The sequence below is a fragment of the Pristis pectinata genome, chromosome 2 (genome assembly GCF_009764475.1).
Source record: "Pristis pectinata isolate sPriPec2 chromosome 2, sPriPec2.1.pri, whole genome shotgun sequence".
Lineage (NCBI taxonomy): Eukaryota > Metazoa > Chordata > Chondrichthyes > Rhinopristiformes > Pristidae > Pristis > Pristis pectinata.
In genome coordinates, this window is record NC_067406.1 from 102,202,047 (window position 1) to 102,229,929 (window position 27,883).

At 39.0% G+C, this 27,883-nt stretch overlaps 1 protein-coding gene across 2 annotated transcripts in view; it reads right to left on the minus strand.

Moving 5' to 3' along the window:
• Positions 1-27,883, minus strand: part of LOC127584907 (probable ATP-dependent RNA helicase DDX60) — a 72,054-nt gene that overhangs the window by 35,237 nt on the left and 8,934 nt on the right. For both annotated transcript variants that reach the window (XM_052041907.1, XM_052041917.1), the window contains exons 5-20: positions 27,179-27,292; positions 26,817-26,975; positions 22,108-22,263; positions 21,053-21,194; positions 20,067-20,225; positions 16,151-16,253; positions 15,728-15,843; positions 15,302-15,495; positions 14,154-14,409; positions 10,665-10,834; positions 9,165-9,323; positions 8,146-8,295; positions 7,513-7,632; positions 6,262-6,357; positions 2,209-2,324; positions 54-187 (exon numbers count right to left, since the gene is read on the minus strand). In XM_052041907.1, coding sequence (XP_051897867.1) covers positions 54-187; positions 2,209-2,324; positions 6,262-6,357; positions 7,513-7,632; positions 8,146-8,295; positions 9,165-9,323; positions 10,665-10,834; positions 14,154-14,409; positions 15,302-15,495; positions 15,728-15,843; positions 16,151-16,253; positions 20,067-20,225; positions 21,053-21,194; positions 22,108-22,263; positions 26,817-26,975; positions 27,179-27,292 — 2,344 coding nt within the window. The remainder of the gene's footprint in view (positions 1-53; positions 188-2,208; positions 2,325-6,261; positions 6,358-7,512; positions 7,633-8,145; positions 8,296-9,164; positions 9,324-10,664; positions 10,835-14,153; positions 14,410-15,301; positions 15,496-15,727; positions 15,844-16,150; positions 16,254-20,066; positions 20,226-21,052; positions 21,195-22,107; positions 22,264-26,816; positions 26,976-27,178; positions 27,293-27,883) is intronic.

Sequence of the window (27,883 nt, forward strand, 5' to 3'; positions counted from 1 at the left end):
ATTTTCCAGCCATATGTGGAATTAAAAAGGACAAATTGAAGCACTGATCATACCCAGTCTGACTCTGAAGGATTTCTGGTCCCTTGGCATTTTCATTTGCTGCTTCTTTTTGCCACTGCTAACTTTTACAGGATTTTCCGCAGTCTTGTCTACTTGTTGCCAGTAGTTCTTTACCGTCTGAAGCCAGCTATTATAAAAGATAATATTAAAGTGCTGTTGATACACTAATGCTTGACAGAAAGAACTATGATTTCAATAAATGTAATGAAAATGTTTCCTATAACTTCCTAGTTAAATCAACAGCAAAGTTGTTCCATGATTCTTCCCCATTCACAGTTCAAAAGTTCAATGTACCCTGGTGCAATCAAAATAGCCCTGTGACAACACCAGGATAACAAGGCAAGTAATTAAGGACTGAAACCAAAAACACTATGATATTATAATTTTCCTCTTGCATCCAAACAATTAATCTTACCTTAAATCTTCACTTTCTCATTACCTACCAGGTGAAAATAGTCAGTTGGAGAAGGAACAATTTCACTGGGATGAAAAAAAAATCAGGCTAAGTAAATTGAAGTCAAAGCTTAGGATGCAAAAGTGCAGTTAACAATTGGAGAACTTTAAGATGGATGTTTCAGTCAAGGTACATTCCCATGGAGGAGGAGGGAAGACAGATTAAACAGAGCTCTCTTGATGACCAAAAAGATAAAGTAGAACAGTAGGAGGAAAAAAAAACTCATGACAAATGCCAGGTTGTTAACGTAAGTGAGAATCAGGCTTAGAGAAAGTTCAGAGGGGGAGTATAAAAGGAAATAAAAGAGGAAAGAATGAAAAGAAACTGATAACAAACAAAGCGGAATCCAAAATATTCTACAGCCACATGAACAAAAAGGAATGGCATGAGGTAAAGTGGGACCATTGAAAGACTGAAAGAGAAAACTTAGAGGCAGAAGGCATGAAATAATGAATACTTTTTAATCAGTCTTCATGAAGATGCTTCTGCTGAAATCTTAGAAAAGGAAGCTGTAATTGACAATCCAGATGGGCTAAAAATTGATGAAACAGGGAAGGACTAGGCAGTAGCCGTATATGTGGCTAAATTACATGGCCCAGATAGGAGGCATCCCCTAACTGCTAAAGGAAATATCTCAATAGGATGATATGTGGTGCAGCATGCAGATTGAGTTATCTACTATCCAACATTTGTCTGATTTTTGCTAATAAACCTGTGTTAGAAGTCAAAATATCCAATAGCACAGATTCAATCTGATCAGCTGTTCTCTACGATAAGGAAACCAGAGAAGCCTTGGCAATAATCTTTCAGGGGAGGTGCTGGAGAACTGCAAAAATGCAAAAACAAAGGGGAAAAAAAACAATAAACTTTATAATAAGGAAACTTCAGGGTCAAAATAAATAATCATTTGACAAGTATGGATTGACTGGAAAAAGCCAACATGGATTTGAAGGCAAACCACATCTACCTATGGAGGAAGATTCAACTGGGAGGGAGTTGAAAATATATACAAAAGAAATGCATTTGCAGTGTCAAGAGCAGAGAGTATTTACTTTTCTTGCTTAGTGACAGTATGGACTGTGTGCTGTAACTATTCTGCAATTCCTACAAGAGTACTTCCTTCCACCTACTGTGCAAATTCCTCTGTTCCTGTTCTTCAAATAAATGCTACCCAAGTATCCTTTGGTGGGCTAAAAGGAAGTCTGCTATGTCTCCACAGGGTTTTCAATTGCTTTCCCTCTCACTGCAAAAGAGCAATAGGGATTAATACCCTCAGTGATTTATTACCACATTCATTTTCAAACCAGTTGCAGAAATATATTAAAAGCAGAATTTCACCATTTTCCAGAATACTGGGCACAATCCAATATTAAACAAAACTGATTGGGGTGGATTAATAGGCACACATCTAAAACTTGAGATTGTATGATAAGTCAATTGTGTAGAATGCCAATGCACATCAAGTATGTGTCTAGAGCAAAGTAGTCCAATGTAAATGGAAGGAGCACACCACCTCACAAACTACCCACCCACCGGCCCCATCAGGTACTTTCTGTCCCATCTGTGGAAGGGTCTGTAGTTACCACATTAGCCTAAATCGGATTGGAAGCGATCCAAAGGGACTACTAATTCAGCAGAGAATGCCAGTTTAAGAAACAATACAATAACAGGCAAAAATTATTTTGAAGAGTTACTGGGCAAGATCTTCTGGTTTGCTGATTGTTGCAGAGAGGGCCAGGAATGGACACTGAATCATCACAAGTAGATGCTCCCAAACTTCTGCTCCAATTTCTTGGCCAATACAATGAACCTATAAAAGTACAGTAAGATAATTAGTTCAAATTATGACTATCAACTACACAGTTTAAATGGGAAGAACCATGCTGGGAGAGTTTGAGTGAACTTAATTTGCTAATTAGTCTCAAATGGATGAAATAATTTAGACGGTCAAACATCTCAATTCAACCTTTGGAAACAAAAATATTAATTCACTTTAAAAAAAAATATTTGCTAAACAGAAAGTAATGATCTTTTTAGAGTTGAAAGTTGTTCTGCTAAACAGGCTATGGCCGTTTGGGTAACAGAAATTCACCCTTATTGAATTCATAAATCTCTGTCCTAAAATTTGAGATATGAATAAAATTCACTCTTATAGAATTAGTGTGAGAAATAAACAATACATTTAGTCAATTTTTAGTCACTCAGTACTGTGGGGCAATAAGAATTGGATGTGATATTATGTTGACTGGGTTGGCAGTCACAGCCAAGTCCCTCCTTCACCACGCTCTCTCCAGTCCAAGGACATATGCACAAATATCTCAGAATGCAGTGCTGCCACACTTCATCTGTGAGGCATTTTCTCTGATGCACTACATTGTGGAGAGTAGCCATTGCCAGCTCTTTAAAATAACTGCTTGGCCTTTACTCCACTTCCACTAAGTCACTGCACTTTAATTTCACCCTCTCCCCACCCCCCCGCATCCAAAGTTTAACGTTGGCTTTAGCTGTTAAATAATGGCAGTGGGTCACTTTGTCATCACCAATAAAATGACTTAACAAGAGGGGGAAACATCCCATAGGGACACATCTCTGCTTATAACGTGGAATTCAATGGGAAAAGGGGGTCTGCATTACAGAAAATCATAAGGTTTGATTTCTGGGAACACAATCCCTCTGTAGCGTAGGGGTTGGGGGTCTCCTGTATATACACATTAAAATTCTCCCATTTTTCATTGAAATAAGGTTTTTTTAATAAACTATTTAATTATCCTTTTTTGTTAAAAATTTGGCTTCCCCATCCATTTCTAATCAATAGTCTCATTTACTAGTGCTTCAACATTATTAGCTGAATATGGTTTTCTTATTTCAACAGCATGGACTACAAGTAAAATAATCATTAACAACAGAATAGAGAAAACCTGAAACTAGGATCCAAAGTAAACATGATCTAAATGAGGTATAAAGTTGTGTTTTGTGAAAGTTATGAATTATTTCCAAGGTGGATCATTATCGGATTCAAAGTTGAAGTTACCTTAGATCTATGCAAGCATTCCATTTGTACCTTACAAATAATCATTACCCTAACAAGCTGGAAAATGCTGTCATTTTTAAAAAAATCTAATCACCCCTATTATTTTAACTCTATAAAACAGAATGCTGCTGTCTTTATTCTCCTCAAAATGACAATGAATGCTGTAGCAGAGTTACACTCCAAACGACAATGTTTTCCATGCCAACAGAAGCAACCATTAGCAAGATTAATTTGTCAGCTGGCTAATGGGTGGAGTGCATCAATCCACGATTCTGCCCCTAACTGCATCAAACAAACTCCAGAAGGGGGAAAACACAGACCCATTGAGACATTTGTCCCACTGAGGCAGGGCAAGGATGGTAAAGGAACCGTGGTTGACACGAAATGTAGAATATCTTGTAAGAGGAAGAAATAAGTTTACCCGAGGTTTAGAAAGCATGGATCAGACAGGGCCCTGAAGTTTCAAGGTCACCAGGAGGGAGCTTAAGAATGGATTTAGGAAAACAAGGGGGCATGAGAGGTCTTTGGCGAGTAGGATCAAGGAAAACCCCAGGGCGTTCTACACGCACATGAAGAATAAGAGGATGACTAGAGTGAGGGTAGGACCGATCAGGGATAAAAGAGGAAACATATGTCTGGAGTCGGAAGAGGTAGGGAAGGTCCTTAATGAATACTTTGCTTCAGTATTCAGAGAGAGAGAGAGACCTTGACGTTTGTGAGGATGGCATATGACAGGCTGATATGCTAGGGCATGTCGACGTGAGGAAAGAGGATGTGCTGGAACGTTAGGATAGGTAAGTCACCGGGGCCAGACAGAATATATCCAAGGTTATTACGGGAAGCTAGGGAAGAGATTGCTGCGCCTTTGGCGACTATCTTTGAGTCCTCACTGGCCACAGGAGTAGTGCCAGATGATTGGAGGGTGGCAAATGTTACTCCTTTGTTCAAGAAAGGGAGTAGGGATAACCCTGGGAATTATAGACTAGTGAATCTTACTTCAATGGTGGGCAAATTATTGGAAAAGGTTCTTAGGGACAGGATTTATGGGCATTTAGAGAAGTATAGGCTGATTGGGGACAGTCAGTATGGCTTTGTGAGGGGCAGCTCGTGCCTCACAAACCTGATTGAATTCTTTGAGGATGTGACAAAGCACATTGATGAAGATAGAGCAGTGGATGTGGTGTACATGGATTTTAGTAAGGTGTTTGATAAGGTTCCTCATGGAAGGCTCATTCAGAAAGTCAGGAGGCATGGGATCCAGGGAAGCTTGGCTGTGTGGATTCAGAATTGGCTCGCCCATAGAAGACAGAGGGTGGTGGTAGATGGAGCATATTCTGCCTGGAGGTCGGTGACCAGTGGTGTTCCACAGGGATCTGTTCTGGGATTCCTGCTCTTTGATTTTTATAAATGACTTGGAGGAGGATGTAGAAGGGTGGGTTAGTAAGTTTGCTGATGATACAAAGGTTGGTGGTATTGTGGATAGTGTAGAAGGTTGCTGTAGATTACAACAGGATATTGATAGAATGCAGAGCTGGGCTGAGAAGTGGCAGAAGGAGTTCAACCCGAATAAGTGTGAAGTGATACACTTCGGGAGATCGAATTTGAAGGCAGAAATCAAGGTTAATGGCAGGACTCTTAGCAGTGTGGAGGAACAGAAGGATCTTGGGGTCCACATCCATAGATCCCTCAAGGTTGTCACATAGGTCGATAGGGTTGTTAAGAAGGCACATGGAGTGTTGGTCTTTATTAGTCGGGGTATTGAGTTCAAGAGCCGCAAGGTGATGTTACAGCTCTATAAGAACTCTGGTCAGACCCACTTGGAGTATTGTATACTGTTCTGGTGGCCTCATTATAGGAAAGATGTGGAAGCTTTAGAGGGGGTGCAGAGGAAATTTACCAGGATGTTGCCTGGATTGGAGCATGTCTTATGAGGATAGGATGAGCGAGCTAGGGCTTTTCTCTTTGGAGAGAAGGAGGATGAGACGTGACTTGATAGAGGTGTACAAGATGATAAGAGGCATAGATCGAGTGGACAGAGACTTTTTTCCAGTGCGACAATGGCTAACACGAGGGGACATAATTTTAAGGTGATTGGAAGAAGGTATAAGGGGGATGTCAGGGGTAAGTTTTTTTTTCCTTACACAAAGAATGATGGATGCATGGAACACACTGCCTGCAGACGTTGTGGGGACAGATACATTAGGGACATTTAAGAGACTCTTCTATCATTCATGTGTCTATTTAGGAGTAAGGGGCTATGTGGGAGGGAAGGGTTAGATAGATCTTAGAGCAGGATAAAATGTTGGCACAAAATTGTGGGCCGAAGGGCCTGTACTGTGCTGTAGTGTTCTATGTATGTACTTCATACATAGAACACTACTTCATCATCACTGTCAAACAAGCTGATATTACCCAACTCAAAAACAGTGCTCAGTCTTAAGTCTACTGTTTCAGCTGTAACCAGCACTGTGCTACCAATAATATGTACTTAATGAGTTTAGAGAAATATCTTAGGTATTGAGAACTTTTCTGGTAACAACAATGTTAAATAGATGTCATATGTTTCCTGCTTTAAATTTTTCTCTCTCATTACTTTTACTAAGTCAATTAGATTAAACACAGGGATGTTATGTGAAGCACCTTTGTGATGTAACTAACTTTTTTCTTAATACTATTGCAATTTCTTCAAATCCCTCAAATTCCATGCTGCCCTTACCTCATCAAAAATGACATATTTAAGCTTCTTCACCCATGCTTGTCGCTGAGGAGTAAGCATGAGCATTTCTAAACACTGAGGAACTGTGATGAGAATCTGAAACAAATATTGCAATTAGGTACATTCAATTTTGAGCCAGTACAAACACACCTTTGGTCAGCCTTAGATAAAGATAATCAAAGTCTGAGAGATAGCGCACAGAAACAGGCCATTCAGCCTATCAAGGCCATGCTGACTATCAACCACCCATTTACACTTAACCTACAAAACTCCTATTTTTTATACTCCCCACATTCATCAACTACCCCCCACCCACCACCCCCCCAAAGACTGTACCACTCACCTACACACTAGGTCCAATTTACAGTGGCCACAGAAGCAACTGACTTCACATCTTTGGGCTGGGGGGGGGGGGGGGGGGGGGGGTGGTGGGGTGGTGGTGGTAAGAACTGGAACCCACAAAGCCACAGGGAGAATGTGTAAATTTTGAACAGAGGTCTGTCAACCCCCAAAAGCTGCCACCACCTTTAAAACTGAACTAGAAGGTATCAAAAAAGGATGGAAAAAAGAAAAACAGGCAACAGCAGACAGTTGACTTGCTTAAATTGCCAAGAGGCAGAGAAATTGTACAGGATCACAGCCTTACCCACGGCCTATGTCCAGTTTCATTACAGTCTTAGTTTTAAAGTACAACAGTGATGTTTGTACACAAATTTGTGTGGATGATGAAAAGCAGGTACTGTAGAGCAGCTTTCCTGTTCCTCTATCAAATATGCCAGATCGACTGGCTTCTCATTGAGAAGCTGATTAATGCCAGTGGTAGGAGCAGTAAAAAAAGTTATACCAAATTATACAAGGGCTAACTAGAACAAAGGTCAACAGAGAAAACAGCAAAATCAAAAACAATATGGTGAAGAAGTTGCTGAAGTACACGTAGAAGGCATCAGGCATCTTGTAAAACTGCCGAAGATGCCATACAATCTAGTATAATACAGAATTGATGCAGCACTTTAAATGATTGGGTGCTTTTAAACCCAATGAATCTGTCCCTTAAAATGTTTGATGATGTACATGTCACATTTTCAAAAAGGGGGAAGAATTAGGTGATACAACCAAGCAAAGAACCACACTCATGTCTCCTAGCAGCTAGCAAAGATGCATGATGTAGACTATAAAGACTTGGGCCACAACTGCAAGAGTTAGAAATGATACCCAATGCAGAATTATGGCTTTACTTATAAAATGACCTACTTGGCAGTTTAAAGCATCTTGACGATAGTCACGGGTGAGAACACCACACACAACCATTCCATCAGGTAGAGTCTTGCTGAATCGATTATAAACAGTTGCTACCACTTGGTTCACAAGAGCCTATTAAATTTAAAAAAAAATTAAATTCATTGGATAAAATTCACCAAATCTCCTAGTAAAGGCAAGAAGGAATAAAATTTATTTATTTAAGGCTGAAATTGTCTATTGGACAACATGTATTTGAAAATTGAACACTGTAGTATGGGCCAAGGTGAACATTCAACTCTAACCAGTAGGTGAAGTTCAAGACAGAACACTATTCTCCAAACTACAGGTTTGAAAATGGATCAAATGCCCTCCTTGAAATTCAAATATGATATCTAACCAATACTTTTTCATTTCATGTTACAATACTAGTGCAGAGCTACTTTTGGAGAGAACAGTAGTTGTCAAGAGCTCCAGTTTCATCTATAACCTTCCTTCCTTTTAAGGAAGCCACCCCCTAAAGAAAGCATTATCAATCTCAGAATTACATACACTTATTTTTGGTGGTATCTTGTAATGTACCCTTGATAGTTTGAAATATTTCCATAAAGTAGGTAAATTTATTAAACAGATGTTTACATGTTATACCTTTGTGGGTGCAACATACACCAAGACACCATCGTCACTGTCACGTAGAACTTTCTCCATGCAGTAATAGGAGGCATACGTTTTCCCTGAGGAGGTTGGAGCAACTATCACCGCAGATTCATTACTGTCCACTGCATCTAGAAGCGCTCGCTGCAATTAATCAAATAGATGTGAATCAGGAACAAAAAGGGATCAATCTCACAAGTACGCATCTCCCACCTGAAAATTCAAGGACATGTTAGCTCATCGCTGTTAGAGCATATACCTAACCAAACAGGGGAAAGGGTAGTGCTGGCCAATTTTCCAGGAAAACCCTGGCAAAAAGGCAAAAGTTAAAAAAGTAATTAAAACACATCCAACATTCCAGACACAGAAAAAGGGTACTGGCCATCTTCCTTTCACTTCTATTCAAATACCTTAACAAATAGCTCATTTGCCTCTTCAAATAGTGTTATTTTTCTGCTCATGAAACTGCACAAGGTTCCCTATTATCACACTACAATTTTTGATGCCCAAAGCAAGGTCCCTTTGTGTTGGTGAATATCACACCAGGAATCAATTTCACATCTCAGGGCAACCCTGGGAAATGGGTAAGATTCAAGTGACAGAATCCTGCTTTCTCCATCCTCAGTGAATTTATCCTAAACAAAAATCTAGCCCCAAATCCCCAGATGTTGAGGGGAAAATAAAACATTATAAACACTGTGCTACACCACCTTCTTATGCATCATTTTAACTTCACCCTTTCCCACTACCACAGAAGCTGCATTAGTCTTCAAAGACAAAAGTCTTCAAAGTTCCATATGGGCTTTCTTGATTAATCCCACACATACACTCAATTTAGAAGTTAAACATTTGGGAAAACAAGCTTAAAAGTAACTGAACAAATTAATACACGTTTGTACTCAATTTCTCTTGTGAAGCTTCAACTGTCCTTGCACGATTTGTGCCAAAGTTTAGTGATGTAAAGAGCATACTACAAACAATTATTCTTTTTAAAAAATAACTTTTACAATTACCTGCCATGTGTCTGGGATGAAATGAGCAACCCTGGGATCCGGATCATTCCTCTCATCTCGCAACAAGTAAGGACCCATAAATTTCAGCTGGAAACGAACTGGGTCAACACCAACTACAAATCTGTCCTCCCTCTTAGAACTTTTAGAACGTGCAGGTTTCTGTTTTATTTTAAAAAAATGTTTTATTAATTTCATAGCTAAGAATTCAGAGCCCTTTTCCTCCAAGTACTAATTCCCTGCTGGAATAGAATTTTACAATCCTTGACAACTCATCCAAACTGCCATTCCTAGACATGGATAATTCCAGTACATAACAGCCAAGATTACTTTGGTCCAGGGCTGCGCATACCAGAGTTTAGAACAATGATAGAAGATCTACTTGAAAAAAAATTCCGACAAGTTCAACAGACTAGATGCAGTAGGGATATTTCCCCCGACTGAGGAAATATACTTTAGAACCAGGGATCAGAGCCTCACAATACAGGATAAAACATTTCAATTGAAAACTAATGAAAATTTTCTTCATTCAGAGGGTGGTGAACTTGTGAAATTCTCTAACTCAGGAGGCTAGAGAGATCAAATTGTTGTACATGTTTAAGGAAATAGATTTTTGGATACAAGAAAGGGCACCAATGGGGTATGGGGAGAGGCTAGAGAGAGAGAAGCAGACAGGATCGCATTGAATGACAAAGCAAGCTGGAAAAATTAAATGGCATCCTCCTGCTTTCATTTTATATGTACCCTTCACACATGAAAAAAGTTTGGGCAAGAATCAATATTTATTAGGAACAGAAAACCCAATTTAGCTTGCCTCCTGTCTCAGCTGTACACATCAGCAATTGAATCTAGAATGATTGGTTACATAGCTTGGTACTGCATGCTGTGTTAGCTTTAATCCACCCGAGTACTGCACACTGTGATGGCTTTATCCACCAGGCAAATCAAGGCAATCCTAACAGTAATAGTTTTAAGTGCATACAACTTCACTTAGTTTCCAAAAAGGTACTAATGCTATAAATACATGCACAGAGGAAAATACAAATTGTAGTTAATTCTTGACCCAAGGGATTATAACATTACAAAATTTGAAAAATAAATTGTAGTCAACATTGGCTTCAAACAAAAACAAAAATGACAACTGCATTTAGCACAAGACAAAAATATATTCCAATAATTCCAGAAAAAGATCTGCTATTGAGTCTTCCCTGCTCACCTCTCTACCCTGATGAGATATCAGAATAAAAAAGTGTGGTATATTTCTACACAGTATAGGAAACTATGAACCCAGAAAATAGTTTGGTAACAACTGTGGCAGTGTCAACACAGAAAAGTCATGGAAGCTCAACAAAAGCTATAGAAAGCTGATAGATCACCAAAACTGGTGATACTAAAACAATGGCAATAGTTTTATAGGCAAAGTATCCACCTCATCAGCCATCAAGACAAAGTGAGTACTGTTAGTAAATTATAAAGAAAGCAAAATTTAAAAAATCATTTCACCTGTTCAACATCTGGAAGAGTTTGTGCTAATTTGTTAAATCCAAGCTCTTTGAGATAAGTAGATATTAGTTTCATTTGGCTTTTATCCATCTGCTTCTCGTATTTATCCAATATATTGTGAATTCTTTTCATCACACGACCTGCAATAATGTTGTTTTTCTTTGTGCTTTCTAAAGAAACAAAAATCTGATCAATCATTGAGATAACCATCCAGTTTCTCTTTAACTCTTGAATTTAAAACTGAAAAGGCAAACATTATGATTTCCTATCCCTAGCACAGCTTCATTTAATGTGAATAAACTGGGAACTTTCAATGGTAAAACTTCTCATTCCACACATATATACACTGCTATATTCAAAGCCAATGGAACAAGTTTGCACACTAGAGCAATGAATTTTAATCAAAAGATCTATAACATTCAGTCAAGATCCAAGAGATTTAAACAAGGAAACTTAATAAGGATCTCCACGTCTCCTGCACTTTCATGTGCAAGAATTGTGCCTTCCTCCATTCCCTCCTCTCCTTTTAAAGTTCCTTAATGCCCCTATCCCAGCCTCATTAATACTCAAAATATCCTCACTCTACTCCCCGTTCAGACTTCGAGCCAATGAATTTTTCATTTTATACTCCATAGTAACTCATCATGGTTTGTAATAATATCAATGCCTTTTATTAACCACTTCTACTGTGTGAACACTTTTCCCTATAACATATAGCCCCTTGACATTACCACCACGTCATCTCAACAGGACAATAGTTTTACAGGCAATCTCTGATTGAGAGACCTATATCCAGTTGATATGGGTATCTCAACCAGTGAAAAGGACAATTGACCACTCTCATATTTCTACTTTGTTCTAATCCCAACACTTGTGTCTAAATCTCAAAATCATTCACGATTTCTTTTACACTCCAAAATGTTCGGCCTTCATTCAACACAATTCATCTGTCATTGAAAATATTCCCAATTTCCAGTTCATTCTGGCTTCATTATCCTTAACCCAATAAAAACCTTAATCTATGCAATACAGCACCACCTTCTGGTTTGGCCCCCACTACAGAACAGAACTGTACCGCACAGGAACAGGCCTTTCAGTCTACAATGTCTATGCCGACCACAATGCCAAATTAAACTAATCCCATCTTCCCGCATATGATCCATATCCCTCCATTCCCTGCATGTTCATGTGCGAGTCTAAATGCTTCTCAAACATTGCTATCGTATCTGCTTCCACCATCCACCCTGGCAGCATCTTCCAGATATCTACCACACAATATGTAAAGAAAAACTTCCTCACACATCTTCAAAGTTTCAACCTCTCACCTTAAAGCTATGCCCTCTGGCATTTGATATTTCCACCCTGGGAAAAAGACCATTTACCCTCTTAACTTTATATAACTTCCATAAAGTCGCCCTCTTAACCTCTGACACTTCAGAGAAAACAATCCAAGTTTGTCCAACCTCTCCTTATAGATAATACTCTCCAATACAAGCAAAATCCTGATGCACCTCTTCTGCACCCTCTCCAAAGCCTCCACATCCTTCCTGTAATGCAGTGACTAAAACTGCACACAATTCTCCAACTGTGACCTATCCTCAAATCAAATGTGTGAGCTCTTGAATCTACCCATTAAGCCTTCTCAGAAGTCAAACTACTCCCAACCATACCACCTTGACCTCAGCCTCCTCTACACTAGTGAGACCAAGTGCAGACTAGGCCACTGCTTTGCCAAGCACCTGTGCTCTGTCCATGACCTTCTGGAGCTCCCAGTTGCAAGCCATTTTAAGTCCCCTCTCCATTCCCACATCAACCTGTCTACCCTAGTTCTTCTCCACTACCAGGGAGAGGCCAAACACAAACTGGAGCAGCAGCACCTCATATTTTACCCAAGTAATCTACAACCCAATGGCACAAACACTGGATTCTCCAATTTCAGATAACCTGCTCCCATTCCTATCTACTCAGGTCCTCTCACTCACACCCTTCTTTCCAACAGTGTCACCCTGGCACCCAGTTTTTTCCCCTTCCCCCACCTACCCATCACCCACATACTCCTCCCACTGCATCCCCCCTTCCTCCCCCCCCCTCCCGTCACTTTTCCCAGATGCCCACCATACCTCCCTTGTTTGGTTCCATACTCCACCTTCCTTTCCCATCAGATTCATAATCTGCAGCCCTTTGTTGCCTCCATCCATCTCCTTCCAGCCTCTGTCAAGCTTTTCATTCTTCCCTCCCCCAGTCAACCCCTCTTCACTTGGATCCACCGATCACTTGCCAGCACTTGCCCTAGCCCCCCTCCTCTCATCTTTATACTGTCAGTCTAGATGAAGGATCTCCATCCAAACGCCAACTGCCCATTTCCCTCCACAGATGCTGCCTGGCCCACTGAGTTCCTCCAGCAGCTCATTTTTGCACCTTGACAAAGCCTCAAGCACAGAAAATACACTTTAACTTCTTTCCCTATCCCCTCAAAACTTAAAGCTCGTGTTGTCTAGAAAGCCTGATTCTGCTCTATTGACTGCTATAAAGATAACAATCCAACTTCCCACTGGACCTCCTCAGATCTGATATTATGGATAGTTTCTCTCTTAAAACCATCAGCATCAATGATCTGCTCAAAGAGAATCAATACTCATCCCCAGTTCATTCGAATTACCACTACATCTCCAAGCTTCCTGATGTCCTTGAATGGACTGCCTCCCTGGTCCACGTGCTTGAATCTTGAATTCTACAATCCCAAACTTGGTCAAAAGCATCTTATTCCAACGTTTCTGTTCTATTGACTGATACTGCATTCAATTGGTCCAATCTCAATTAGCTTTGGTCACCTACAGCCTAATGACATGAACACTGAATTCTCCAATTTCAATAACCCACTCCCAGTATTCTCTTCCCACTCCCTCCAGTCCACCCAGGATCTCTTGCCCTTTGTTCAGCTTTTTCATCCCTCCGCGGCCCCCACACCACCCACCCCTTACCTAGATTCGTCAGCCTCGCCCACCCGATTCCATCTGGCCATCACATCTACTTGAGTTTCTTCCTCCTCAGTTCACTCTTCCTATCCCCTCTCCCACCTGGTTCCATCTGCCCTTCATCCCTCCAGTTTTTGGTTCCACCTACCATATTCTAGCCTCTTTACCTCTTCTTCTCCTCTCCTCCACCCAACTCTATCTGCCTATTTTTTCTTATCTTTCCACCTATCCCCTACCAGCCTCTGTCACATCACTCCCCCTCCTGGCTCAATTTGCCCATCAAAGCACACACTCCCATTCAGTTCCACCTATCATCTGTCTCACCCCTGCATCTCACATCTATTAACTGGCCATTTGCCCTCTATACTCTCAGTCCCGATGCAGGGTCTCAACCCGAAATGTCAACCACCCCTTTGCTTCCATAGATGCTGCTTGACCCCAACTGTTCAAGGAATTTATTTTTCCATTTCACTTATCCATAAATTGTACTCAAAGACAATCAAATTGTTCACACCTGTAATTTGGCAATGTTCGACCCAAATTTTAAAGCAGTTTTCCAGCACATCCATTTCTGCAATCAACTTTACAGAATCACCCGAGCATTTCTTCAGAAACTCTTCAAGTTTTTTAATTCCTTGGTCAAAATTCTCCTGAATCATTTTCATAATGCTTTTGGATATTAAAGTCCATTGTTCCCTTTGTTTCTGATCTTCCTTCTCTTTCTTTTTTCTTATGTTTTCTTCTGCGATTAAATCAGCTTTCTTCTTGGGCTGTGGGAAGAAAATGTTTAGCTTGCTTTTAATTTAATCTACTCTGAAGAACTTTACCTGCTATTACTCCCAAGGTTTCTTTTTTAAGTTACTTAACTGAGAAGCAGTATCCATAAGTAGATGGTATCAGTCGTTCTGGATGAGGCAAAGTATGAACCCTTCTCAAGCAGGCATAAATTAATAAATTCTAAGTTGAGGAACAGGGGAGTTATTCAGCAACGTCCTGGCCAATATAAACCACTCAATTAACGTCACAAGAACAAACAGCAGGATAGTGATGACACTGATGTTTGCGAGAACTTGATCTTAGAAACTGCTGCTATATTTCCTAAATTGAAAGAACGACTGCACCTCAGAAGTAATTAATTGGCTTTTGAACCATTTTAAGCATGCAAATGTTGCTCAATTGTTCCAATGGCACCTCACTGAAAGTAGATTCACCATCCCAAAGGTGCTTTGCAATGCACCTTAAAAACAGTGTTGAAATTGAGCACAATCAGCTCTTCCACACAGAGGCATATATCAAATTAGATAGCATAGATCAGACTGCTTAATTCTTCACCCATATGATATTCCACCCATAACAGCCACAAAACCAGACACCACAAATCAAGGACAACTGTGTGCCTATAATTTCAATATGCCTTCCATTAAAACCAAGATCTTCCCTAGAACTATTAAATTATAAGATCTACTTTCTACAGCATTAAAGTAGAATATTTGATGCTCAACCAACACCTCCCTCCCCAAAATCAAAAATACTTCTGGGCTACCACAAAAGCTACTGTTGGAATAGATATATTAAAAAAATAATTCCAAATACCATTCCCTACGCTATGATACAAGAACAAACAAAATTAAGAAACATTAATAACTCACAGGTTTTACTCACAGGTAACTTTTTGCCTTTTCCACTTATAATATTGGCCGGTTTTGGTGCTACAGTTGTAGCTCCTTGCACATTGGTGATAATGTTCTTTGTGATGTTGCCCTCAAGTGTTGATCCATAAAATCTGTGAAATCTGACAAGCTTCTGATAATTTCTAAGCATTCGTTTTCTTACCCAGGGATCATTGGTCTTTTCACCTGTGTGGTGCAAAGAGAAAAACTGATTGAAGTTATATCAGAATTTTGTGCATTTCATCAATTAGATTAGAAATTTACAAGATAAAACCCTAATTAAGAGGTCACATTATGAGGAAATATAGCTAAAATAGTAAAGATTTTGTACTTAACAGTCACAAATGATGATATCATGCAGATTTGATGAAATTTTAAAAAGAAGATTGCTTTGCACAAACATTATTAAAAGCCTTACCAAAAGCTGATGATCGGGTCCTTTCGTAATCATCACTGAGTGGTTTATCAGGATACCAGTCCACAAGATTATCAAATTCTTTGCTTTCAGAAAGAGCTGTAACCACTGGACTGTCACTGAATTGATTAAAAAAAAGTTTCACTTTGTTCCAAACATAGAATCATTGCAAAATACTGATCAAATTGCAACAGTTCAAATTTTCTATAACATTGTTGTAAATTCCTAATTAAATGGTTAACCTGCACCACTTAAATCAAATTCTTGATTCTTTATTCAGTTTGCACATCTAAAGGTGAAATTAAAAACAAAACAAAAACCACCAGAAGCCTATTTAAATTTGACAATTACAGTTAATGCCAAAGCAAATCTCAATCATATTGACAGAACAGGAACATTTAAAATGCACTGTAAAATTGCTCTTGCCTGCTTAATGTAGGAAAGTTCTTTAAAATACTTCCAGTATATTCCTCAACTAAGGCAATGTTGACAGGGATCAAACCAACTTCAGGGATAACCTCCAATGGACCTTCAAGTAAAACATAATAGAAATAGTTATAGTACACTATGGTTCACATCAAATTATCAAACGAAAATTGTTTATATGTTTATTCATGGGACGTAGGCATGGCTATACAGGCTAAGATTATATATACACAAATATATTTTCAATCAAGATGGTGTACAACTTAGACACAACTTGCAAATAGTGGTGTTCCCATGCAATTGTTATCCTCTTCATTCCTGACAAGCTCTGGGTTTGGGAGGATCTATGAAGAATCCTTGGTAAATTACTGTAGTGCATCTGGTATGTGGTATATGCAATGTAACCATGATGCACAAATAGTGGAAGGATCAATAACTTAAATGCTTTTGAAACTGACCATCTCCTGCTTGACACCTATAGTACACTATTGTTTAATGACTACAGCTCCGCCTTCAATACTATAATTCCAAGCAAACTCATCACCAAACTTCAAGACCTGGAACTCAACACCTCCTTTTGCAACTGGATCCTTGACTTCCACAATCAGCAGGGATAGGCAGCAACACCTCTGCCACGAATATTCTCAACACTGGTGCCCCATGAGCTTGTGTCCTCAGCCTCCTACTCTACTTTCTATACACTCATGACTGCATGGGCAGATTCTGGTCTAATTCCATAAACAAGTTTGCAGATAATACCACCGTAGTGGGCCGGATCTCAAATAACAATGAGTCAGAGTACAGGAAGGAGATAGAGCCTAGTAACATGGTGTCATGACAACAACCTTTCCCTCAATGTCAGCAGAACAAAAGAGCAGGTCATTGACTTCAGGAAGGGGGGCAATGCACATACTCCTGTCCAGATCAACGGTGCCAAATTCAAGACAATTGAGAGCTTCGAGTTGCTAGGATGAACGTCACAAATAGCCTGTCCTGGTCCAAACACAGACTCCACAGCCAAGAAAGTTCACCAGTGCCTCTACTTTCTCAAGAGGCTAAAGAAATTTGGCACGTCCCTGCTGAACTGCACCAATTTTTAATCGATGCACCATCAGAAAGCATCCTATGTGGATGCATCACAACTGGGTATGGCAGTGAACATAAGAAACAGCAGAGTTGTGGACACACCTCACCACATCATGGAAACCAGCCTCCCCTCCATGGACTGTCTGTACTTCTCGCTGCCTCAGTAAAGCAGCCAGCATAAATCTAAGACCCCACCCACCCCACACACTCTCTTCTCCCCTCTCCCAACGGGCAGAAGATACAAAAGCCTGAAAGTACCTACCACTAGGCTCATGGACAGCTTCTATCCCACTGTTATAAGACTAATGAACAGTTTCTCAGTATGACAAGATGGGGTTCTAGACCTCACAATCTACCTCGTTATGACCTTGCACCTTATTATCTACCTGCACTGCACTTTCTCTGTAGCTGTTACACTTTATTCTGCATTCTGTTATTGTTTTACCTTGTACTACCTCAATGCACTGTGTAATGAATTGATCTGTATGTACGGTATACAAGTTTTTCACTATACAGGAAGTCCCCAGATTACGAACGAATTCAGTTTTTGAGTCTGTTCGTAAGGTGAATTTGTATGCAAGTTGGAACAGTTACGTACAGTTCACACCTGGCGTCAATTAGTCCTAAGTCACTACAAGCTTCAGTTATTTATTGCTATATATTAAGATCCAAATGGAATTTTGATTCCAGTTTCATTTTAATTCCACACATAATGTAAAGCAATCTAAAATACAGCATAACTTGTTATCGCCGGGACATGTGAAGACTGTCATCAGTCTTATGTGCGTTTGGTGTCATTCATTACAGTACAGTACTGTGGAGGTACAGTTACCACATTGAGTGAATTTTGTGTATTTTCCGACTGACGGACAAAATCAACTTAAGGACATCTATAGAAATGGACCTCAGTTATTACCCGGGGATGACCTGTCGGGGGAGAGCGAGTGCTGGAGAGGGGGAGAGGGGAAGATATGGTGGGTGGGGGCAACGGGAGAGGGGGCTGGTGACCATTCATGGCGTCCCTCATCATTCGGAACTCTTCGAACGTCCCTGCCCAGAAATAACGGTACAGACTGTAACACGTGAAATCCACGATCCAGCCGTTCGCCACCTCCATCACCTGGAAAAAGTCAACATTGACAGGCAAACCGTTCTGCGCCCAATTCTGCGCCTTCTTCCCGCCATTTGTAAGTATGGGCGTTCGTAACCCAGGGACTTCCTGTACTTGCATGACTGATCCAGGTAAGTGTCTCAACAAACTCTGGTTTGTACATTGCCTTTGTCTGGTATGTGCACCAGGAATATCCTGTGCTAAATGGTAATCTATCTTCCTCTTTTTCCATGACCATCCAAATTCATAGGTCCTTCTACCAGAAGGCACAATGGTATTGGATTAATCAGTGGATGGTAACAGAAGGATCAGGAATCAGAAGAGTATCTCCTTGTTACATCATGGATACTTTGGCAGTGGACCCAATGTTAATTTATAATTTATTAAGAATCTTTCCACCCACAACTCCTGTTAACAACATTCAATCATTGTTAGCAATTTTACCAAGCTGGCACATCAGTTCATTTTACTTACCTATGAATCCTCCAAATTTGGGTTCTAAGGTGGGTTTCATTTTCTTCTACAACCTTTCAGTCCAATATAGGTAGCATTCATGACATAATGTAACACATCACAGAAATGTTCCTCCCTCAGATGCCCAACACCAGACTACCACCATTTGCGTCCATTCTTACATTATTGCCTCACCTAATATCTTCACAGTGTGGAAAAGTTTACATTTATATTGCACTATTTTGTGCTGAATATTGCCCATGAACTTTACTACCAAAAAAAAGCAATTACTAGTGTAATTGTTTTGATAGTGCAACAAAACATGGAGGTCATCAAGTAGAGAAATAAAAGGGGCAAGCTGCAAAACTGCAATTACACAGTGGAAAATGATCACAGCATGCAGTCAACAAAAAAAAGGTAAATAGTTTTAAAATCTATAGAAAGGAGCACTGAATACAGAAATAAAGGATGCTTAATTATTAAAGTTTGTTGAATGTGTACAATATAGTTCTAAGCACTATTTATAACTTGTTTACCAAAGGATGTAGTACAATACCGAAAATTAAATAGTACAATAAGTTTTGAAGAAATAATGTACTTTTCACAGGAACAGAAGATTTTAAACAAGGTATAATGAAAGAATAAACAGTGTTTGCAACCATAAATGTTTTTCCAGAGGTTGAATAATAAAATGGTGGAACATTGTTAATTAAACCTTTGTCTGGATTACCACCGAAAGATTGAAAATCCTAGCATACATATTCAGTCCTGCATCAATACGGACCTCACACTCATCCTTAATAGACCTGTGTGGCTCCAAATCTTCTTAATACATACAATTCAAAACCTCTATCCCAATCCATGAACAAGTCCATAGCTTTGCTCTTGGTGTTTCTGTTATTTCTTCCAGCCCTAAGACCAGATTCCTCCATGTTCTATTTTCTTAAATTCCTCAGGCTCCAACCCACCATTTTTGTCTGAAGCCATCTTGCTCCTTCACTGGGAAGTGCCTCACTAAACATGTAGACTTTAAAAACTTCCATAAAGATCTGCAACTCAACCTTCAAAAGTAGTTTTCAATGAAATCATGATCATTCCTACTTTACAGTTCTTTCTTGTCACATTCTTTTCTGCATTAAGGTCCAAACAAATGTGCATTCTTACAAGGCTGGAATAGTTTCCAGCAGAAAAAATCATTACTTGGATCAAAATTACTATTTACACATTACAAAAGGAAAGTTGGTTTAAACCTCAAGCTTAAATTACCTTCAGCCACAGGATTTTCATTTTCTTGCACCATCATTCTTGAAGCAGTTTGTAAAGGAAATGCCTTGCCTACATCATACTCAGAGGTTAAACTGGACAGAATCTTCCACAGCTTCCTGTATTCTTCTTCAACTATTTCTCCCATCTGAAAATCGGACTCTATTTAACATAACAAATTATACCAAGGTTAGCTCAAGAATCTGTGGTACAAAAAAGTATCAACCTTCTCCTGTGCCAATAAGAGATGTCAGAACCAATGGCTGCCATTTTTTCTGTAAATGCTAATTTTTGTATCATAGAAGACAACAGGAAGGTCATGCTCTGACAATGTAATTGCTAGGAAGTAGCATTGTCCCAAACCCATTTCTTGGTCAGTAGAATCTTAGAAACAGAGGCTGCAGAGAGACAGTAAAGTGCTGCACTTATATTAGGGATTAGGATTGAATTGTCAAACTGTCCCAGGGCAATTTTCTAATAAGGGTATACTAGTTATTTGGCCACAAGCATTTGGTGCTGGGGGAAGAGACTGTAAAGCAAAGCTACAATGTTCTGTAATGATAGGTCTCCAAGGTTCTAAAAGCATTTCTACATATTTGGCTCTCAGAACACTTGATCAAGTGGTCTGCAGATTAATCTAGCTCGAGATCTTTTCACATTCCAATGTTTATGATTTTATTTTAAATTGTATAGCTGTTGTGCATCACAAGTCATACCGTTACAACTATAATCCTGTGAAAACACTGAGCAATGCAAACATATGAATGCAGGCAATAAGATCAGATATCATCATAGAAAAGGAGCATGTTCACTTCCCCATTTTTAATCTTCTCTTGGGTGGGGAAAAAGTGCTTAAAGAACTGTAACAGAGAAAAGGAGAAGGGCGATAGCTTCAATAATTTCATTTTGGATATAGAAACAAATTATAGTTCCTGCCATAACCAAGGAAAGGAAATTCAAGAGCAGAATTAATTTTCCTTATATGTTACCTGTGTTATCTGTCTTCCTACTGCAAAGAGCCACTCTTGCTAAAAGTAATGTATCATTCAGGTCACACAAATACACCATATCACCTCTCTTGTTCTGAGTGACATCAAGGGCTTTCAGAATAAAATGTTGACTCAGGTATTGCTGCAAATTAAATTTCAGAAATTCATATTAAATACATTTCAAATCATTCTCAATCTTAACAAAGCTGGTTTCATTACGTGAATATTTTCTTCTGTTTTTCTGACATATCCAACATTTTATTTCAACCTGGCAGATGTCTAATGAGCTCAAAGGCAGATTGTTTGATTAGGAGAAGCTTTCACGAGAAATTAGGTTGACCCTCTTCTAATATCCTTACAGCTAGCAGAGGTAAATTTCAACCATTAGTGTAGGCTGGATTTAAACCTAGATTATCCAGGTAAAGTACCAGAGCTAGTCAATTATATATTCAATATTCTTATTACAGATACATTCACTTAAAATTAGTACACAAGCTTTGAGCAGTAATAGAATAAGATTGTGGTATAGTATGCAAACGTAGGAAGAAATTGAGTATTGCACCCTTTTTCTGGTGTAAAATGAGTGCAAGGCACTGAAAATTTGGTCCTAGTAACATTAAATTCAAGATAAATGTGACACTTGGCACAGAATCTAGTACTAACATACAACGGTAAAAAAGCTTTTAGCTAAACCTTTGACTTTCAATAAGCATATTTTGAATCCAACTAGCTTATTATCCTGCCACTTTGGAAGTTCTAGTTTCAAAATTCCATATTCAAAACTATAAGGACCCAAGTATTTGTACATTTCAGAATACCAAGTATTATCTAATAGCTAATTATGATAGAGTGGCTGATAAGGTCAAAGTGCATTTTTGAACAGTCATCTGCCAGGAGACTGTTGTTTAGTTATTTCATATGGACAAAGAAATATATATTAGCACTTCCATTTATGTTCCACAATCCACAATCTAAAGACTTCATAATCAACAACAATGATACCTTTACAATAATTTTCTGGTTTAGAAACCTATTAAGTGTCTCCTTGTGCTTACCAACTGTAAAAAGTCTGAAGCTGGTTTCACCCACTTACAGTTGCTTTTCTTTTGGGCTCGTTTAGTCAATGGTAAATGAATTAGTAAGGCAACATGTACACAATACATTCGGCATAAGTCTGCTGCCTCTTGAAATGTTAGGATTTCATCCACTGTCTGCAACAGTCAAAGCACAAAATCATCAATGCACATTAAATACAACTAGAAGTTGAAAAGTTATATTATGTTCATATCATTTATTGAAACAAGAAAGAATGCAGAATTTGGCTTAAAAGCTAAGCAGAAATCAAGGTGATAAAGCAACAAGATCATACAAATGTAATTTTGAACAATACCAACCAGGAAGAGATGAAGTCACAGAAGGCATCTACTTCATCCAGAACATCAACAGGATTTCAGACAACCAAGACATTAGTATTAAAGATCAAGAGCAATGAATCTTTCATAAAGTTCCAATGCAATGATTCAACAAGTTCTTTACTATTTCTCATTCCTTGGAGAGGGTCTTGCTGCTGAAGCTGTTCAACACCAGCACAGAGCACATGAACGTTTACCCAAAAGGCCTGAGTTCTTTACACAGCTTCAGAAATTCAACAAATGCTTTGTTGAACTTCTGAAGCTGTGTAAAGAACTCAGACACAAAAGAGCTCCTGAACAATTTATTTATTTCTTCAACAAATTTAATTGATTCATCAGTTCACATTAATTCTCCCCTCATTATTGAAAATGAATTTATACCCAGACAAGCTGGTTTCTGGCTAGACAAGTCATACAGTAGCCAAATCCTGAATTTTAAGCAAAACATTGAATATGGCTTTGGGGGGAAAAAAAACTTCATCACTGGTGCTTCATTTATCAGCAGCATAGGGTGCTGTCAATAATCAAGCCCTGCTTTGGAATATGACAAGGACCATCAGCTGATCCACATATGAAATGAAAAATCATCATTTTCACATCAAACTCAGTGGAAACTGCAGCTGCCATGCAATGGTCTACCCCAACAAATTTTACTGGCATCCTCACTCATTAACACAATGATGAGCCAATCCCATTTGAATACTGTAGCGATAGCAGTCCATCAGCATTAGACTGGCTTTTGATTATACAGGAATAACCCAAATCAAATTCAAAACAAATCACAGGTCTGTTTCCACCTACACGAGCATGAATCAAATAAAAAGATAAATGTCACTTGGAATGGCACCCATCTTGTTCATTGCACAAACCCAGTTCACCTCAGAATAACCTCAGCCAAATCATATACTGTTACGATTGAGAAGCTGGAGCCTGACACATCACAAGTCAACTTGTGAATTCAAGAAGAGCATATCCACTCATGATCAGAATCCACGCTACCTTGTTATTCCAGTGCGAAGTATTCTTGTCCTGTATGGGACTACTCTGCACACATACAACAAAATTAACCATCAAAATGACAGCTGTGGAATCATTGCTGGCTATAGCAAGCCATGAATATTAACAGCTTGTACATCCTCAGTGGAACAGCACCATTTGGAGAGCTGTGGGAGCCAAGGAGAAAAAAAAAACTGCAAGCAGAGGATTCAAGACATTCTCTGCATGGTCATATCACAGTAGAAAAATGCCCAAAATCATGCAGGAGTTTCCTCGTTACAACACAGATGGTTAACAGTATTGCTGCAACCACTTAGAGGGACTTGCGGCAGACAACTTGTAGAGAGTGATGTTGGGGTCAGCATGGCGATTAGGGTGACTGAACTGCTTCCAGCAAGAGGAGAGGAGAATCAGATCAGCTAAAGGAAATAAAGCACCCAAGCTGCCAGTTGAAAGTGGACATGGTGAAATGGGTCTATCCTGCAAACCCAAACTTCTGAAATGTTGCAAGAAACAGACTGCACAACACATTTTTGTCTGCTCAGTACTCAAGGGTAAGGCATGCTTGACTTGAGATCTTGCTGAGATTAACTTGTGAGCTTTGTTGTGTGTGCATGCAGGGTGAAGATTTACCATAGCCAAACTTAGCACCTACCACCAAAACCCTAACTGGAATAGCCACACACTAGAAACCAAATTAAAACACTGAAAATAGAAAATAAATTTGTTTTGTTCATGCAGTAGGCTGGGTAACTTTGGAGAAGTTCATGCTGCACTCCTAGACTCCACAGAGAGTCCACTACTCCAGCAAAGGAGCAGCCATGACCAGCAGTAGAGAGGCAGGAAACGCCACAACAACCTAGGCCCACACTAGCATTGGAAACTAGGATTCCATGGTGATGCTACAGGGTGGAAGTTTGGCCCTGCTGTTCATCAATGGAGATGTGATCACTTTAATGTTTCACATCAATATTTATTTTTTTAATGGCAGTATGGCATAGTAACACATTTGGATGAACATTGGCTATGTCTGAGCTAAATGAAGCAAAAAATCAAACAAAATAGAAAACTTGTCTCAGTTCTTACATGTATTATAGAAGGCTAACAAGTCTGGATTAATGTATTGCCTGGAAAGGAGTAAACAACCTAACTAAGACACCCAAATGACAATTCATATAAAGTTTCTCCACAGGGTCTCTTGTTTGAAGAGGGCACTGACGCTTGAGTAGTCAGGATATTCAAGCTGCAACAGGTTCTAGAAATTCCAACAGCCTTCAATGTAAAGCTAAGAAAACTACGGATGAAGAAAGGCTGTAGCTCTCATTGATATAATGAAAAGTATAAACTCCTCTGAATGTGTTAGAACAATACACCTTTCCAGCATTGCTTCTATTCTTTCCTGAAATACATACCATGAGAACTTGTAAACACTCAACCACACCAGATTGTCTCCAAACTATTATCTGCACATTGGCTGGCATTTACTGTATGCACCATGTACATCTATACAAAACAGAAGTGTAATCTTACCTTGGCAACTAATCCAAATCTCAAAACAATTCAATTTCTACATAACAGCAGTGTTTCCTGTTAAAATTCATGCCATTCCCTCTGATCACCACAATCTATTAGCAGCTTAATTGATCATATTCACCCTTTGCTGTTTGTACTGAGTGTCAAATCACAGATTTCTGTTTTTAAGCTGTACTTCTCCTTTACCTATAAAGGTATCAACCCATGATAACACCCACTCCATTTATACCTCTGATCTTCAGCTGCTGAAACCCTTGGACTACCATCTTCAGGCTCCATTGCTCAATTTTCTAGGCACCCTCCATCCTTCATAAACTCCACTTCATACAGAAGTTTACATTTTCCTATCATTATTCAAATGTGATGTAGCACACTTGGAAGCTACACATAAATGAGAAGGACCTTGAAATATGTGCCCACAGATCTGCAAATTTGAGGAGATTAGGTTATAACAGCACACACAAATTAGACCACAGCTTAAGTACGGCATAGAGTCCGGTCACCAAATTACAGGAAAAATGATTGCACCCAAGAAGGTGCAGGCACTTACATGGACGTTGCTTGGATTGGAAAAGCTTAGCAATGAGAAAAGATTCAGTAGGCTGAAGTGTTCTTCTTTCATACTGAGGAGAGTCCCAATTGAAGGCTATGAAATATGAGGAGGCAGGGCACACTTCCCTCAGCAGAGAGGTCAAAAACCAGGGACAGATTTACAGTAATTGGAAGGAAGATGAGGAAAAGGATAGGTTGGGGTCTGGAACTCACTGCCTAAGAGGCAGAAACCTATTGTTTTAAAAAGTACTTAGATGTGTACTTGAAGGACTGAGACTTGCAGAGCAATAGATTAAAATGGTGAAAAGTGGGATTAGTTTGGATATTTTGTTCTAACCCCCATGGACATGGTAGACTCGCTTTTAAAGAGTTTCCATGATTCTTTCCTAGATTCTGCTCACCTACACTGGCTCCAATTGCTGAATATTACCTTTTTTGTTTTGTTCCAGCTTAAAAATTCTTCCTTGATTACCATCTCCTAAACCTCCATAGTGACCCCAACCTCTACCCCAGTTCAATCTCTCCATTCCACCAATGGAATGGTACACATCTCTCACTGGTTTTTGTCCATCACTGATAACTCTCCATTCAGCCACCAAGGATCCACTTTGCAGCTTGTCCATAAGTTCTTCCATCTCCTCAAAGTTCACCTCCTGAAGCCACACTTCAATTTCTCTTTTGAATTTGAAATCCATTTTCCTCAGCTCTCCAAATAATCTTGCAACAAAGACATTAAAATGATACCAAAAGATTTGTGAATCCATTCCTTCGATGCCAGAGTGAGGGCACGTTGTGACAAGAGTAGGCAATCATCATCTAACATGTTGCGCTTTATTCAGTACTTTCCTTCAGTCCACTGAGGGGTTTCTTACCTCAATATTGAGCAAGTATAAAATTTAGCTCAAAGATCAGATGTGATTTGGGAGTCACAATCCAAATCCTTGCAAAGAAAGGAGCCTGTACTATTTTACGGGAGCCAGGGAGCACAAAAATCATCCTGCAACAAATTTTGCTGACTCACTTCTTTCAGCACTAAATATAACCCTTTATTTCATCTAAAGACCTATTCTGTTTAACCCTTTACCTGCTCAATGCAGATTTTGTATGCATGTGTTTCCGCTCTATGTAGATCCAAGAACACGTACAAAAAAAAATCCAGTCACAACCACAGAATGAAGCTAATGTACTGGCAAGTAAATTGTAATCTGCTGCATTGACTGAAGGAAACAAGATTATTTGGCATGCTCCATGAGTATAAAATAATAATTTACCTTGATGCTAGCAATTTCATCTCCTTTATGATTTTCTCTGTGTTTCAACATGTGCATGTAGCACTTGAGAGCCACTGAACAAGAAACAACACAAACAGAACTTCTTATATCTAATCTTTCCGGCCACAAAGACTGCAGATGAGCAATTTCCTGTTGTACCTGAAAAGGTAGAAAACCTTCATCAGAAATTTAGGTATGAAAAGTTAAACACTGGTAGAAAAACACTCATTATTTTTACATTTCAGATGCAAGACATGGATTTCATTTTCAAAATTTCACTTTAGGGCATATCATTATTAACAATATTAACTACAGTAGTTTCTATTAAATAATTACCAACATTCTAGAAAAGAGTCACTAACCTCTTTTGAAACACTCATGCCATTTTGATCATCACCAGGAAAGAGCCCACTGGTGTGACTTCGAGACAAATATGACACAATAGCCTGGTAAGCAGATTCCATACTTTTATGGATCTAAAAATGATTAAGCAATATCAAATAATGAAATCTTACATGTAAAAAAAACTATTTTCAATGTCAATATGCAGTATTTCCGCCAGGATTTTCACATCTTCCAAAGTTAGAAGACGTTTGGAAAACACTGCAGAAACTATTGAAGTATCCAAATAAAGGCCTCATAACAATCGAATAATTCACCAGTCATTGCTGATGCGGTTATAAATAAGTTGTTCATGTGAAATCAACTATTTTATAAACTGATTGCTTTGATTTCTTGTCCAAATTTTTTAAAAAGATGTAAATGACTTCCTGTGAAATAATTAATAAACTGGATAATCTACAAATATTACAAAAGACAAACACCCAAGTACAGGTACAAACATTATAAAAGTTAGAGAAAAAAGTTCATTCACACATTCGCAGGTACAATGTGATTTGATACACTGTCGACTCTGATAAAAAAGATACCAAAACAAATAAAAAGTGTGCAAAAAATCCACAAGTTGGTCAATTAATGTAATTATCAAGCAGGTTAATTAATAAAGGATCAATTCCAAGCCAGACTTTGATAGAATAATGGCTGAAGTTAGGTAGTAAAGCTTTATA